Source organism: Rutilus rutilus, assembly GCF_951802725.1.
Source record: "Rutilus rutilus genome assembly, chromosome: 21".
Classification (NCBI taxonomy): Eukaryota; Metazoa; Chordata; class Actinopteri; order Cypriniformes; family Leuciscidae; genus Rutilus; species Rutilus rutilus.
Window position 1 is genome coordinate 33,237,139 of NC_140226.1, and position 17,256 is coordinate 33,254,394.

Here is a 17,256-nt window from a genome sequence, read left to right on the forward strand (position 1 = left end):
ATTCAGCAGAGATATTGACAGAGGAACAAATGAGTGTTTATATTTGTTCTTTCTGCATTCTGGGACCCTATTGCCCCTCCCAGAGGGCAGGAGTTGATACTCCTGCTGCAACACATGGGAAGAGTCCTGGGAGATTTTGTCAGCCAGTCTGACAGTGTGCAGTACATGGCTTTCAATGAATGCATTCTCGACTGACTGTCCCACCAATTTGGAACAGATTCCCAGGAGCCGTAGAATCCTGGCCTTCAGATGAGCTGAGAGACCCCCAAACCACACTGCGCCTCCATACTACAGAATGCTTTGAATTGATGACACAAAGAAAAGAGACAGGATTTCGCTGCTCGCTCCAAATGACCTAAGTCTCCTTAAAAAATAAATTCTCTGCTGTACTTTGCTGCAGATATAGTCTACATGATAAGTCCAGGAAAGGTCACTATCCACGTACACTCCGAGATATTTGAACGATGATTTTTGTTTTATGGTTTGATTGTGAATGATTATTGGTGTAATGTGGCACTCATGAGAGGTGCCAAAGACAATCTCCTCAGTTTTCTGTGTATTGAGGATGAGGTCATTTAGATCAGAATGCTTTCATGTTTGCGCAAATCATTTCACACCAGCTGCTTTACAAACGAGGGTCAGTATAAAGCTGGTTTTGCTAAGAAGCTGCTCCTGAAAAAAGGATCGGTACCAACTATTCGTGTTCCTGCTGCACCTCCAGAAGAAGTGAGTGTAACGTTTTATTAACCTTTATATTAATCTTTATATTAATCTTTGCAAATCGCTTGCACGCTTCACGATGAATGCGGCTAAGGTTTACACTAAGGGTACATTACGGCAGAACAGAGGGGCGGGGTGAGCAAAGCTCATTATCATTTAAAGACACATGCACTTAAACGGCGTGCTGAAAACAGAGCTGTTTTTGACCAGGTAAAATGAGTGTTTTCTTACAATACTAATGAGAATTTTTAATTAAAGTATATTACAAACTTTTAATTTAGACCCTAAAGAATCATATTAGCTTGTACAAAAATGGCATTATATGACCCCTTTAAAAATTCTTGATACAACCACTGGCCTCCATGATAATTCCTTTCAATCATATTTGACAGTATATTTGATATAATTTGTAATACATATTGCCAACATTTAAGCTTGTTTAACAAATATAAGTAAAAATGAAACATAAGTAATTCAAGTGTAATCGACCAGTCTCTGTTGTCCTGTTTCCACCCTAATGGTGCTGGATCTCGTGCTGGCATTTGTCTCATGTTCAGCGGGGGAACTTCTAACTTCAGACCGCTGCCTTGCGTTTCACTCGTAGCTGAAATATATTTTAACGTCATACGTATTTATATTCTGTATATTTTTGGATAAAATCATAAAATTGTATGCAAGGCATCAGGCTTTTCCATCACGTGAAAAGACTGACGCGAGTCACGTGACACTAGTGTAGATGACTCACATCTCGCCCCTGAATGTTGCTTTGCATAAAATTAAACTATATACAGCACAATAATGAATTTATAGATAAAATAAAATGTACACAAACCTGTATTTGTGAGTTGTGAGTTGCACTGCTCTCTCCTGAAGAGGTCGCAAAAATCCTGCAATAAATAACTCAATCCCTGGGTTGTTATATCTGACCCAAGATCTGGGTAACACAAGAAAACTACCCAAACACTGGGTTGTTACGTTTGACCCAGCAGCTGGGTAACACAAAAACTACCCAAATACTGAAAAAAAATTACCCAAAAGGCTCAACCCAGGATTTGGTTAGAAAAAATAAACCAATATTTTTTAGAGTGTAAATAAAAGGTATTAAGTTTAACTAGAATGTACATTTTGAAAATGTGAGTGGTGCTTGCAGTGGCAAAACTCGCCAATCGGTTGCTAGGGTGTTTCTAGTGGGTTGCTAAGGTGTTCTGGTGGGTTGCTAGGTAGTTGCTAAGATGTTTTGGGTGGTTGCTAAGGTATTCTGGGTGGTTGCTATGGTGTTGCTATGCGGTTGCTAGGGTGTTCTGGGTGGTTAGAATGGTGTTGCTAGGTGGTTGCTAAGGTATCCTGGGTGGTTTCTAGGGTGTTTCTAGTGGGTTGCTAAGGTGTTCTGGTGGGTTGCTAGGGTATTCCGGGTGGTTAGTATGGTGTTGCTAAGTGGTTGCTAGGGTATCATGGGTGGTTGCTAGGTAGTTGCTAAGATGTTTTGGGTGGTTGCTGAGGTAATCTGGGTGGTTGCTATGGTGTTGATATGCGGTTGCTAGGGTGTTCTGGATGGTTGGTATGGTGTTGCTAGGTGGTTGCTAAGGGATCCTGGGTGGTTTCTAGGGTGTTGCTAGGTGGTTGCTAAGGTGTGTTGGGTAGTATGATTTTTACTATCATGATTGTCATAATTTAGAAATAAAAGGCATTTTCCTAGCCTGATTTTAGCCCTCTGATTTGAACACTCTGTTTGACGAGGCGTGTCTGCTGAGAGACTTCAGTGTAAACGCCCACTGCTGGGATTGGCTAACAGCTTTACATATGAAATAGCTAGTATTACACGTGGAACTCTCTCAAACTTTTAGCACGTTTTTACTATTACTGCTCTCAATGTTAACTACTGGTGAAAAGTGATAATTATAGCAATGCAATTAGATCTATGGCATTATATTAAGATCATGGCATGAAAGGTTGCAGTGATGAGCATAGCCGATCACAGACATGTATGTAGCGATCCCGTAATTACAACTCGATTTCTGCACACTAACGAATGCTTTCATCATAACTAACAGTGCAAACACAATGTTAATAAGAGATTTGTTGATTATTACGGGAGTTTTGGCCAGAACTCAGTCGGTGATAAACGCTGTTTGATTGACAGCTCCAGCACGCGAACAATAACAATAAAAGCTGATTTTGGACTAACAAGGATGTTTTCAGTTCTGAAACTCTTAGGATATTCTTATAAAATGATAACCTATTATATGTCAAAACAAAAGCCAAAATTGGATTTCTCATTTCATGACCCCTTTAAACTGATTTAAATTAAGTTGAATTTCGTAACTTAAGTTGAAATTGTTTAACTTGTTTGAGTTAAAGTAATGGAAGAACTTAAGTTGCCACAGTTTAGTTTTATTCATGTTTAACAGAATAACTGGTGGAAAAACTGCATTACCCATGATTGTACTGAGAGGTCTGCAGGGAATGCCATGTCCCCATGATGCACATGACTGATCCTCTTCTCTCAAAGTGTATGCATATTTGGTGACTTCTCAACTTTTTTTCATTTGCATTGCTTTGTGGGATTGTAGTTGTTTCCATCAAAGCTATTAAGTCCAGCCTTTTGTGTTTTGTCCAATTTTAATATACTTATTTATTTATGTTTTGCTTTGAATAAAAGTTTGAGATTCATTGAATAGCTGGTTGGCTTAATACTTCTGGAAACATTGCTGCTGAAAAAGTGGTCTTGCACTGTTTTGTTATTGGAGTTTTAGGTTCTCTTCCTACTAAAAGGAGGGTAGTGAGTGACCTTTTGTGCCATTACCGGCCCCAAATGTAATTGAGTGTTGATTTGAACCTTTTTCCCAATACGCCCTTTTTGAGTTTCTGGACCAGTGGTGGGGACCTGCTGGCACATGCATACTGAACTGGAATGCTAAATGAAGCGCTCTCCAAGTATTAAACCTCTAAGCGTCAACATCGCCACAGCATTTCCCACTTTTGGAGAACTTATTTGTTGGTTTATCCATTTTTATTTGGAAAATGGCTTGAATCACATTTAGAGTTTGGTTTCATGTTTAGGGATCCAAACTTGCAGAACCTGCACTGATGTTATTGGTTCCATCCAGTTGTTGTGCCGTAGCAGCAGGTTAGTTATACAGTCATCCTCAAATCAAGTACGTAACTCACAAGATCTTGCATTGAACCTTAATATTTTCTGGAATTTAAGCTGATGTTTGGAATCCCAGCCGACGACCATAAAAAATATGTTTGTGCGTCACTTATACAACATCTCAGGGATTTTGTTTCTTGCACAGCACAGTTTCACAATGAATGTCAATCTTTGAGTTTAGTTCTGATACTGATATTTTTATTACAAACAGATATGATTTCCACAGTCCATTAAAAACACTCATTGATTAAAAACAAAGACAATTTGTTCAAGGGTGTTTTAATTTAATTCTTTGAATGCAAGGTTGAACTGAAACCCAGTTTGTTGCATGGACCATTGTGTAGTTTCAGGCTTTGAAGATTTAGTCTCACTTTTTTCCTTTTTGTTCACCTTTTTTCCCATGGTCACCATGACTGTGATCATGACCTTTTCCTTGACCTGGTGCCTGACCTTTATCTTTCCCTTTGTCTTGGCCCTTTCCAGGCTTCCCCTACAAGACATAGCAGTAAAACAAAAAAGTTATTAAAAGTGCATCATATGTTTTCACCATGAAATTGTTTTTTTTTTTGTTTTTTTACCTTTCCACCTTCATCTACTGAGCCCTATGAGACAGGAAATATGACAATATGATTAGCATAAAATGGTAAAATTATTTAACTGTTTGTGTAGAAGTGTTTGAAGTTATTGTCTGCATACCGCACAGTGAGAATCCGCATCTGCGCAATCCTGTTAATATACAGTATGATCAGTGCATCATTCTTTAAAATTAACCTTTTATTTAAAATATGCACATTTAAAAATTAAAATATCTCACCTTCTTTGGTGCTGTAGAAGACATTAGGAAAACAAAAATAAGCATAAACAATTATTCTCTGATGGCATTTAATGAAAACGATTGGAAAAGTGTAAATGTAAAACATCTTAAACATTCAATAAAATGCCACAAACAGAAAGATGTCCATCTTTATAAAAAATATCACTTACGTTTATCACCCATGTTGATATTTTCTATTTTCTGATATGCAATACGGCAGTAAAACTAAACTATAAAAAAAAAGAGCCATAAGTGAATTTGCCTTTGACTGCATGCTTGAATTATATGTATTATTTCACAAGGTTATGATAGGCAAATGAATTTTCTAAATGCAATAAATTATTCAATCTGTTTTGGTTTCTGTCATCAAACAGTCACATTAATCATGCATTTGACAAATATCTCTCAGTCCTGTTGCAGCGAATAAATGAAGAATGTCTTACCTCTCGTCTGGTCTTGCTCTTTCAATGTGGAAATATCGTTTCCCTGCTGTATTTATACGTTTAGGTCCGCCCTCAGGTGACACATATACCTGCTCATCCGCACCCAAGAGTGGATAAACAAGTCTGCGTTTGGAGTCTGTGCGCATCTCACATAAAAAGAGTGGAATGATAATTATATTTTTAAGATCAACTGTATTTTCTGGATATGCTAAAAATGTGTCTTAAATCTCCTCTATTAGTTTGTTTCATGTATTTGAGTGCATGGCTGATGCACTGAACATATCACTTTATCACCCGTGCCCTAATCGAACAGTTGGCATGTCGTTGCAAAGTTAAGACATCTTATCTCTACATGTATAAACACGTGAGTTTAAATGTAAAAGTTATCTTCCTGTAAAATGGTGATGTGTTTTTGCTTTTCATGGGGAGAGGAATGTTATTGTCCCACTGATGCAATCTGAATGGAGCAACGCCCAAAATATCTTGGCAAGTGCACAGAAATAGGCAGTTAAAGGAATCATAATTACAGCCTCCTTTTCCACTTCACAAACCAGAAAGTCTACGAAAGTCAGAGAGATCTTCTGAGATGCCAGCCAAACTGTCTGTGACTACAGTAGAGTTTACATGAGAAGATGCATAGAAACATTTTACAAATTATACTCTCAGAAAATTTGTACAAAAAAATCTAGGGGTTAATTTAGGGGTTAATAAGGTACAAAGTTGTCCGTTATACATTCTCAGATAAAAAGATACAAAAGATGTCACTGGGGCGGTACCTTTTCATAATGTATACTTTCATTCCTTTTAGGTACTGATATGTTCCTTTAGGCCCGGGTATGTACTCTTTAGTTACTTAAAAGTATACAAGATACTGCCCCAGTCACAGCTTTTGTACCTTTTTTTCTGAATGTACTGGCCCAGTGACAAGCCTTAAAAGTAGAATAAAAAAGTTTGTTCATTCAAAGTAATCGTCTTTCATAATTCAATAAACAAACTTTTTCACTGAACTGACTCGTTAGAGCTGCATGCTTTACAGCAGAATTTGAATTAGCCTCATATTTGATGAGGTTTGCATTGATTCTGTTATTTTTCTGTTACCGTGAAGCCATCTTTATTGTTTAACGCGCAATAGAAATAGATCTGACATGACTTAAATTTAAAAGAAAACAACTGAAAGTGTCAACTGATCTTCATTTGCATTTGAAGTATAGGAAACTTGTTTTGATTTGTCATAACTTATTGATCATATAATTTTTCTTTACGGTGTAGGTTGATTCAGCAATATCAAATAATATATTTGACTTAAATAAAACCAGTTAATTTAGATAAATTTTAGATTACCATTTTGTTTCAGTGCATGCAAAAGATGAATCACAAATGAGATATTTTAAATATCTTTCTCAATATTTATCCTGGACAGAACTAAGAATTTACGAAGGATTCCCTAAGGATATTGATTCATGTTAAAGTTTGCATAAGTTCACATGTAAACTGACACTAGATGTTGAGCTTGAGAATAGAATTGAAGGTACATGTTTGTTTTATATTCTTTTGAAACATGTTTGCTCTGTGAATCTGGATTAACCCGCTCTGTGTTTGTAAAGGTGTATGAATGAGTTGCATATATAGAGGCATGTGCACCCGTCATCTATAAATGATTTAATAAAGCATGTTAACAAGCAGATCCATGGGAGAAAATGTGTTAAATTCTCATGAAATTCCCCTTTTTATTTATGCAAAATGTAGGCTTGGTTTCACAGACAGGGCTTAGATTAAGCCAGGATTAGGCCTCAGTTCAGTTATAGCTTTTATAAACGTGCCTTATAAAACCTTGTGTGAGACAATGTATGCACTGACATATTTTACGATCTGTCAGTGCAAGTTGCTTTCAGTTCAAACATGCATGTCTGTGAAACCGGGGGATGATTTTATGATTTTATTATTTTTTCATTTGATTCTTGTGGTAAATAACCTGTTCCTGACAGGTTTTATGAGATTCGCTTCATCAAAGCTACTTATGCAAGGTTCTTGATATCACACGGCTTTTGTTTTAACTAGGTTAACCAACTCCATGCCAAGCAGGTGAGAGTTCTTGGCTGTAATCCTTAGAGAATAAACAGGTTTGGTCATGTTTACCATCACAGAACACTGACACGCACATGCACATTGATAGTTGGTTGCCAAGAGCCCAATCCTAGGTTTTTAGATGTTAGCCTTTTGTAAAAAATCCCTTTAAATAACAAAAGTCAGTTCCTGACTACCATTATACCTCCTTGAAATTGCATAATTTTGGAAGGAAAACAGCAGCACAAACCTCATAGCCTAGGTTTCATCATTATATCTGATGAGTTCAGTGATGCAGTGCTATTTTATTATTATTATTTATTTATAGCACTATTTTAGTAATATGAAATTGCAGTTAAGTTAATAAAGTTGAGGTGCAGATTTAAATCCTTTTATAAATACATTGCTTAAAAACAACGCAAGCATATGTAAAAGCATATTCTTGTAGTGACTAGTGAAAGTTGATAGTCTGGGACAAGGACCAGTATTATTCACATTAAACACATGAGTCACTGCTTCAACACCTCACTCTCCTCTGATTGGTCGACACGGAGGTGTGTCTGATCAACACCAAACCAACACCAAACCTGCTACTACAATGAGCTTCAGGTTTATTTTTTAAAAGATCTTGGCGTTTCCAAAAGGCTTGTAATGTAGCATATTTGCGGTCTCATTTTTTGTTTTTGTTTTATTTCAAAATTGTTTTGATACTCATAAAAATAAGTTCAAATGTGATTTAAAAAAAAAAAAAAGTTTTGTGCTGTGTTTATAATATTTAAAATCACCAAACAATGTTAAACATGACATTAAAATTCCATGCATAAGACAATAGAAACATAGCCTATTTAAAAAGCCTTAATGTCACATGCAAACCCAGTACATCCAGATAAATGCATAGCCATTTTCTCCACATTGCTCATTGTTTTATAAAGCAGAGCGGGGTGGAAATGGGAGATTTGAAAAGCTTAAGGTAACACAAACAGTGTAGTGTTTAATGCTGAATGTATCACTTTATTTATCTTATATATGTAGTTTGGGGATGAGATATGTGTGCTTTGCATTTTGGCTTTATGAGAAGTCACACATAAATATGCTCAAAGAGCAGGTAGCTATTGGAGTGTGTAACATGAAGCCACAGTGATATCTGAATCTCTTTTTTAATGGTCTGCATACACAGCCGGTGAGCGGTCATGTAGTAAAACACGGGTTTGTTTTCCCTCGAGCAACAGGTGTGGTTTATGCTCAGTGTTTCAGGTGTGCCCTCTGAATTTAGGATATTTATTTGATATTTATGAATATAACAGGTTTCACTGACATTGTATACCTATATCTTGATCTAAACCATCTATACAGTAGATAAAACACTCGTTTAATAGTTTCATGCAATGTCGTTTTTATTATAGATGTGCACTTTGACCCAATTCCTGGTTTTGGACACTGTTTCTTCTGTCGTTGCACTGTTTAATAGCCTATGTGTAGCCTAGAATTGCCAAGAATGTCTATTGCCCAGACACTTAATGATCTAATGCTAAAATTGCTTGAGAGAGAAAAAAATAGACTCAAATGAGTCAACAGTTGTCATAAATAAGCTGAAGAGCACAGCTTTGAAAGTGCGTAGTAGCTCAGATCACGTGGTTTCGCACTTTCGTCAATGAGCAGCAGATGGCGCCAAATCTGAAGCGCGCAGTGACGTCACTCAGCCAGGCCTCAGTTCAATCTGCTAATCATGTGTTTTATACCTAACGTTAGTTGGCAGGTAAGCGGTTCCACATCCACCCTGAATACTGGTTTATTTGATTATTTTACCTCATTTGGTCTTATTTTTTCCCTTTTTATTGTGTGAAATGTTATAAAAATGCAACGTAAAAAATGCTGAACGCGTTTTTGACGTTACAATACACACATAAGGTTGTCAAATCTGTGATTTACAACTCCATCTCAGATGTACGTTAACGTTATGTTAGGTAATGTAATATTTCAGAGGTATACATAACATTATTTTTGTTTTAAACAAATTATTGTTGATGGTTTAGTGCTGGTTTATACTAGTCTGAATGATTGCTAGGCTACCCAGCTAACAATAATATGTTCTAAAAACGTTTTATTATTACCGTTATGAAAATTCGCTTTGAACATTCAAAACGTCTAACAGTTAAAAAAAAAAAAAAAAAAAACGTTTTAAAACCTATTTTTTCTTGGTTATGTGAATGTTTTATCGTTTTGCAAGTAATAGCCTACAATGTGGGGACAATTTGAACCATCTGAAAGAAAGTAGGAACGTTTAAAAACATTATAACGTCAAATGAAATGTTTCAGAAAACCGTTTCATGAAAGATGTATAAATAATGTTTTTGTGCTAACGTTTTGAGGGCAATATTAAACACCAGATAACTTTTAATGAACGTTTTATTTACTGGAAGAACGTTTTTCTTAACTTTGAGGACCTTGCCACAACTTTCTGTGAACGTTCCCGTTTGCTAGTTGAGGATTTTCTCTTTAATATGCTCAGATATGTTTAGATATTGAGCAGGCCAAACCAGCTCACCACCATTACCAGCTATTTAAAGTACTGTTGCTTTACCATGATAAATATCCAGTAGCAGTTTTAACATTAAGTGACATGGCATCTGACGCACAGAAGCCAATGGCACATCCGGTGGCACATCCGGTATTCACTGGCATGTGTCACTGACATTATTGGCATGTGCCAGTGGCGTATTGGCACATCCGGTGGCACATCCGGTCTTCACTGGCATATGCCAGTGGATAGTGGCATGTGTCACTGACATTATTGGCATGTGCCAGTGGTGGATAGTGGCATGTGTCACTGACATCGCGACACACTGACACTGACATGACACCTGACTGACACCGAGTCGCGGAACATCCGTGTTGCAACTTGCGAGACACCTCCAGTAGTGATTGACAGATTAATCGTAAACGTAATTGTGGCACAAAATCCTAAATAAATAGCCTAATTTTGTGATATTTAAAATATCGATTAAACGAATTAAAGTGCATTAATATTTTTTCAAACATGTTATTTGTGTCACGTCTGTAGCCTATTTGATTGGTATGTGCGTGCCACTGAATGTTTTGTAATACCAGTGCGACTTTATGTTGTTTATCTCGCAAAGTCACAAACTGCCCATTCTATCAGATTCCCATCTGTTTCAAGTCCTTCCAAAAAGTGTAAAAAAATTGTGTTTATTAAAAATCATTTGTTTGTTAGGCTATGTATCTGAAAAGGAGTAGGCCTAGGCCTATACCGAGCTACTAGCAATATTCTTTATTTATACAAGTGCAAAATAGTGCTCAGTGCATTTTAAAAATTCAACAAACGTTCGGTCGCGCAGGACCTTCCTCAGTAGGCTACCTTTAATATTTCAAAAATTATTTTATGGAATTATTCAATAAATAAAATAATTTTTTGTTGTATAAATTAACTATGTGCATATGTTACATAATCTACATTATACTCCGGCAGACAGCTGCAGGTGTCACTACTGGAGGTGCCACAACATAAAGAGACATGTCAGTTTTAGTGACACAGGCCAACTGGCATACCAGTGGATATTGGCATGTGTCACTAAAACGTGAGATGTGCCAATGGATTGCGTCATGCCACTTGCATAACAATTTGCTTTATGCTGTCAAAAAATATGATTTTTAAGTTAAGTTAAATGTGTAGCCTACAACGTACATAATTCGATACAATTATTTTTGAAATATTAAAGCCACAGATGAGAATCTTGCGCTGGCTTGTGTTACACTCGCTTATTCTGACACCTACTGGCGTGCGACTGTGCAGCATCGCGCAAAAATAAAGGTTTACACAGTAACGGACGCGACTGTTAATACGTTATTCGTAGTGACCCATGATAGATTTATTTCGTGTCTTTCCTAGAATGGGCAGTTTGTGACTTTGCGAGATAAACAACATAAAGTCGCACTGGTATTACAAAACATTCAGTGGCACGCACATACCAATCAAATACAGACATGACACAAATAACACGTTTGAAAAAAATATTAATGCACTTTAATTGATATTTTAAATATCACAAAATTAGGCTATTTATTTAGGATTTTGTTCCACAATTACGTTTACGATTAATCTGTCAATTACTACTGGAGGTGTCGCAACACGGATGTTCCGCGACTCGGTGTCAGTCAGGTGTCATGTCAGTGTGTCGCGATGTCAGTGACACATGCCACTATCCACCACTGGCACATGCCACTATCCACTGGCATATGCCAATGAAGACCGGATGTGCCACCGGATGTGCCAATACGCATAGTGACATGTGCCATTGGCTTCTACGCGTCAGATGCCATGTCACTTAATGTTAATACCGCCTCTCTAAATATGGTGGTGTTACATGGTATTTGGATATATTCATATTTGGGCCATTCCTTAATTGGATTCGGTAATATTTCAGTCCCCCAGACTTTTTAAAATGAAATATATTAAAAGCTTTTCACAATACGTGGTATGTAATCATGAACTTAACTTATGTTTTATACCTAGTTGGCAGGTAAGCAGTCACATCCACCCTGAATACTGGTTTATTTGATTATTTTATCTCATTTGATCATAATTTAATGTCTGAAGTATAAATTATTAAAAGGAATTTATTTTTTATCATAAAATAATGTCTCATTTCTATTGTACACTAAGCAGTTTGTCATGTCCTTGAGGCACTTAACTGAATTTTGTACCTTGAAAATATTTAACAAATTGTGCACAGAATATATATATATATTTTTTGCAGTATTGTAAGTATTTGTGTTGATTTCTTGTGAAAAATAATAAATAAAAGGATAGATGTTCTTTTAATGCCTGAAGTGGAGAAAATATGGTTTGATATGATCATAATGATGTGGGGTATTTAGAACGAATGAATTATTTATAATATTATAATTCAAAAATACAAGTTGAAATATTACCTTATGCCAGGAATGACCCATTTATCAAAAACTGTGGAATTTCCACGTTCAAAAGAATATACTGTGTTCAGCTGACGTTCTTTATGTTTTCTGCCAGTAATCAAGTTCGTTTTTGGATCATTTGAATATATGCAACGATTGTCTCTCTATATACACATGAACTGTCATTGTTTCTTACAGCGGAGAAACACAGAGCCTGAGGAGTCATCATGCAGCACCAGGAGCATCTCATCATGTTCATGGACGAACACTATCTGCTGGAGGACAAGACTCATGTGAGTGTTTCAAACACTTTTTGTTGTGTTCAGATCGAGATTGTGAAGTCATCTTGATTCATGTAACCAGACTTGATTAGTATGGCTTGCTTCATTTAAAGTTAAAGTTGCACTAGTTTTTTTGGTAACACGAGGTTCATTAGTTATATGGGGATATTTCAGCGCAGGAAAGATGAATGTGTATTTAAATTGGGTCATTTATGTAGTAGAAATGTGAAATTATTTTAGAAGTTGGGGCCTTCTAGACTGAGAAAAGCCAGAAAATGTGTTTTTGGCTCATGTGGATGAAAGACAACAACTCCCAGAATGCACTTGCTTCACTACCGGGTTTCTACTGATACGAATCGGTGAAGTATCCCTTTAATGTATTAACTAACATGAACTAACCATGAGCAATACATTTGTTATTGTATTTATTAATATTTGTTAATGTTAGTTAATAAAAATACAGCTGTTCATTGTTAGTTCACAGTGCATTAACTAATGTTAACAGTATTAGTAGCCTAAATGTTGAAATTAACTAGAACAAATATTAATAAATGCTGTATGAGTATAAGTGCAGTTCATTATTAGTTCTTGCTAACTATTGTAGTTAACTAATGAACCTTATTGTAAAGTGTTACCACGTTTTTCTTCTCTATTGTCCCGTATATCCGAGTGAAACGCTTCTGGAACAAGAACAAATGTGGGCGGGACTTGATTTTGTCTGTGGGGAATTGATTGGATGGTTGTGGTTTGCTATTGGCTGAGCTCATGTGAGTGACAGGTTGCCCCGCCCTCGTCATCAGAGAAGAGAAGAGATGCTGCAAGAGGGAAGGGAAGTTATTCTGATTCAAGATTACCAGGCATATGATGTGCACTGATAACTAATATATAAAATACACTGTAATATTCCATAAAACAACCAGAATTGTCAATTTGATTTCATGGTGACTTTAAAGCCCACTTAAACAGGAGGAGACCGTCTGACTTATTTCATGCACTTGCTTTTATTTATTTAGCAAAAGATTTTGACTTATAGGTGAAGAAAATCATAAGCAAATGTTTATAAGAGAGAATAATTTTTGCAGTACATAATACCAAGTTTAAAACTGCTAGAGCAGAGAGAATACGAGTTTGTTTATGGTGGTGGATTAGTTAAGCAATTGAGGAAGAGGCGTGTCTTCAGTTCAGATTTGCATATCTAATTGACATGCAAAGTAACCAACCACAGATCTTTTGTTTTATGTGTATCTCAGAAGCAGATATGCACATTTACCTTTCAGAAGTGTGTGCTGTTGGCAAATTTTAAGGTGAAGTGTGTAATTTCTATTACCTATCACGGGTCACCAAATTGAGATGATTACTTTTCAGTAAGCAGCCACCCTAGCAACTCCTTAGCAACGACCTGTCAACAACCCCCACAACATAAATGATGGATTTAAGTAGTTCATCTCTATGTCAGTGATCGTTATGCATAGGAATTTATGTTTAATTTTAAATGAGATGAATCAAACAAATGACTCTCAAGAGTCGGATCGTTTGAATGAATCAGTGAATCATCACTCACTGAACCGAGTTTATTCATTATTAACTTCATCAACCCTGTCCAATGGTTTTGAAACAACATGAGTGAGTAAATGATAAAAAAAAAAATATAGATATATTTTTAGTTGAACCGTTTCTTTAAATCGACTAGTGAGAGTGTGAAAAGCGAGTGTTTCTAGTTCAACACTCTTAAATGTATTGATTTCTAAATTTCACTGTTGTTATAAAGATCCCGTATTGGGAGTCATAAAATGAATGGTTTTCAGGGGTATGACAGCAGGCGTGGGTGGGGTAGTGAGGGGTAATTTTAACTATGAGCAAGAGCTTTAGAGAGAGAGAGGGAGAGAGAGAGGCTGAGCCGTACGGGTGAGCGGCGGGGTCCGTTAGCAGGGCTTTTCTTTGCGTTCGGAGATCTTGGCTCGCAGCCCAACTGGCGTTTTTGTAATCAAGGCATGATCCGGGACTCCATGCGCTTCTTCCCCGAGCCGCGTCGGCTGCCTGCCGTTTGCAAGGATCCCAGATTTCCCTGCTGACATGAACAGAGCTGTGAGTGCCACTGTTTCTCATTCTTCCACTAGCTTTTTTTTTTTTTTTTTTTTTCACTCTTCATCTCTCTTTCGTGCACATCTTTGCTCTTCTCTGGATCCTGCTCGTTCCCTTTTTTTTTTCCCAGCAGTCTGGATATGAGGATGGTAGGCTGACACTTAACGTGAGCTTGCTGTCAGATGCACGTTTGTCTGAAGAACGAGGCCTAGGTTTTGGGAACGGGAGCGTCCGTCAGCTTATAGTTAGAGCCGCTGTGTTGGGCTGTTTGACATGTGATCTGTACAGATGAGTGGGAAGCGGCCGCTGGAATGTTCCCTGTCCTTTTTGCAGCATTGATGATTCATGTTGGCTCGTATTGCACTGGATTTCTGGATGTGTTTGTACCTCCGTGAGGTTTGTTTTTGTCCCCTGACAACCGAAGTCACTGTGAGTTCCTTGTGCACTTGCACTTTGCAATCTGTTCACTCTTTAACAAAATAAAGGTTCTTTATTAGGAATCAGTGGTTCCACGAGGAACAGTTTACATCCATGGAACCTTTCCAGGTCCTTTATAATGGAAAAAGGTTCTTTAGATTAAATAAAAATGTTCTGAACACTAAAGGATCTTTGGGATTTCATTGCTGCAAAAAAAAAAAAAACATATGGAAACTTTAATTTTTAAAAGTGTGCATCATTATCACTTAAAATGTTCTTTTGAGGGATCGTTCACCCAAATATGAGTTCATTTAATGTTCATTTCTTATGCCGAACACAAAAAAAAAGATATTTTGAAGAATGCTCAAGCCACTGTTTTCCAGGTGATGCATAATTAAAATGTATTGCATTTTGGTGTCAGTTATTGCATTGCAAAATTGCTTGTAAATTTCATAAATAACTACAAAGAAACGGCACGTAACACATTGAATTTTCAAGTAGAAACACTGAAATACAGTAGTATTTTCTTGTAAAAATGTAATCCACTTCGAAAAATCTCTTCTTCTTTTTTTTTAAAGTGTCTTGCACTATTTATTTCAAGTCTTCTGAAAACAAATGATGCTTTGTGAGAGAGGAACAGACTCAAATTTAAGTCATTATTCTCTGAAAATCCCCTCTGCCGTAGCTCTCAAATCTTATTCGCAGTTGCATTGGGGATGTTTGGCAAATAATGGCTTGTATTTCAGAGACCAATCATATGCTTCAAAAATCACCATCCACTTCCAGTGCATTTTTGCTTTCATGTTCCACAGAAATAAGAAAGCCAAATGAGTTTGAAACAGCATGAGGGGAGTAAACGATGATTGGATGTTTATTTAATGGTCTGCACTTTTAATATGAAGTGGTTTCAGACACATCTGAATTATTAGTCTGCATGTTTTCCCCCACAGAGGGGCCTGTATAATAAGCTTACTGATGTGTGCTTCGAGAAACGGGAATGCTGGGAATCTTAACAAAGTTAAGATGTTTGGTGTCATCAGTAGCAGAACTTATTCTGCTGATATTAACCAATCAGAATCCTCCATGCAGAATTTAATTTAGTTCCTCCATTGCAATGAATGTGAGTCTATTTACAGGGGTCATATGTTAAACTTGTGTTGCGTTTAATCTAATTTTAGGTACGATTTTTTTTTCCTGCACCTAAAGATTTATTGTTTTTCCTCTCCAAACTTTTTATTAGGGCTCGTCCAGCTGATAAACAATGCGCTTGTGTGTTGATATATGCAAATTTATGCAATCATATGTTAATGAGCTCCTGACCATTTTTGCAGTTTAGTTTTAATAAATGATGTGTGTCTGGGGATGATTGTTGTAGTCTGTGGATATAGTGCTGTTTGCAGATATCCAGAGAGCTGGATGGCAGATAAAATGCTGATGTGCAGTTTCATGACAGCACAAAAACACAATTGCTGAGTTTGCTTGCAGCATGTCATCTGTTGCGCGCTGTCACTTTAAATGTGTGCAAACGCTCAAGCGCAGCGGCTGCATGTGTTTCAGTGGGTTTGCATGAGTGTTGAGTCATAGTTCGGCTGAATTTCACATGAAGTGAGTGCAGGGAACGGTAACTTAATCTTCCTCTGCTTCACTCTGCATTGGACAGATGTAGGGCTGTCGTGATAACTGCAATATTGTAATACCGTGATACAACCCCCTGTGGTGAAAAACAAGCTTTTAATGTTGTTTATATGTCTATATGGTGTTTTTAATATGCTTTAAGACAAACCGTGTGTAAATTCATAAGTCTTAAGGAGTATTTTCTCCTTAAAACTGCAGTGAACCAAAGACAGTCTCAAAAACACGCTTTGAAATCGCTGGTGTTTCTGACGTCACAAACTACCTTGTAACCAATCAGATCAACGTGTGATCGTCAACCAGTGGATCTCTGAGCTGAGTGAGTGAGTGGAGGTGGGGCTCATTTGCATATTCATAGAACCGCGTATAATAAATGAGGCAAGGGTGTCGAGTTACAGTCAAGGCACGTTTTCCAGGTAAAAACGTTTAAATATATAATTTTGCTGATCAAAGGGATGAATGGATCCAATTATTGACTACAGGGGGACTTTACGACTCTGGCTATTGTGATTTGTACTAAACAAGCCTAAACAGACAGCGAGTGAGAGAGAGATCGACTGAGTGCATGCATCTTTCCTTCTTCAAATCAACACCTTTATTGCAGGCTCTCCTTCAAGTGGCTTTGATTTTGGTTTTGTTGGTTTCTTCTGATCATGTCCTCGTTTGTTTCTATTACGTATTAGTTTCACATATGTCTAGTTTGCACACATATGCCTGTGT

The 17,256-nt window shown here is 37.0% G+C and overlaps 1 protein-coding gene and 1 long non-coding RNA gene across 4 annotated transcripts in view; one reads left to right on the top strand and one right to left on the bottom strand.

Moving 5' to 3' along the window:
* Positions 1-3,717: 3,717 nt before the first annotated feature.
* LOC311281315 lies at positions 3,718-4,610 on the bottom strand. Its single transcript, XR_014625787.1, has 3 exons — positions 4,568-4,610; positions 4,450-4,473; positions 3,718-4,361 (listed from the first exon to the last, which is right to left on the bottom strand). It is a non-coding gene; the product is annotated as an uncharacterized lncRNA (long non-coding RNA).
* A 4,258-nt stretch (positions 4,611-8,868) lies between these two features.
* Positions 8,869-17,256, top strand: part of ccdc9b (coiled-coil domain containing 9B) — a 34,825-nt gene continuing 26,437 nt past the window's right edge. Inside the window, exons 1-2 of one of the 3 annotated variants that reach the window (XM_084392494.1) lie at positions 8,869-8,948; positions 12,323-12,417. In XM_084392494.1, coding sequence (XP_084248620.1) covers positions 12,352-12,417 — 66 coding nt within the window. In that variant the 5' untranslated portion in view covers positions 8,869-8,948; positions 12,323-12,351. Of the gene's footprint in view, positions 8,949-12,322; positions 12,418-14,247; positions 14,917-17,256 lie in introns of those variants that run through there. The other 2 variants (XM_084392495.1, XM_084392493.1) reach the window with 2 other exon arrangements.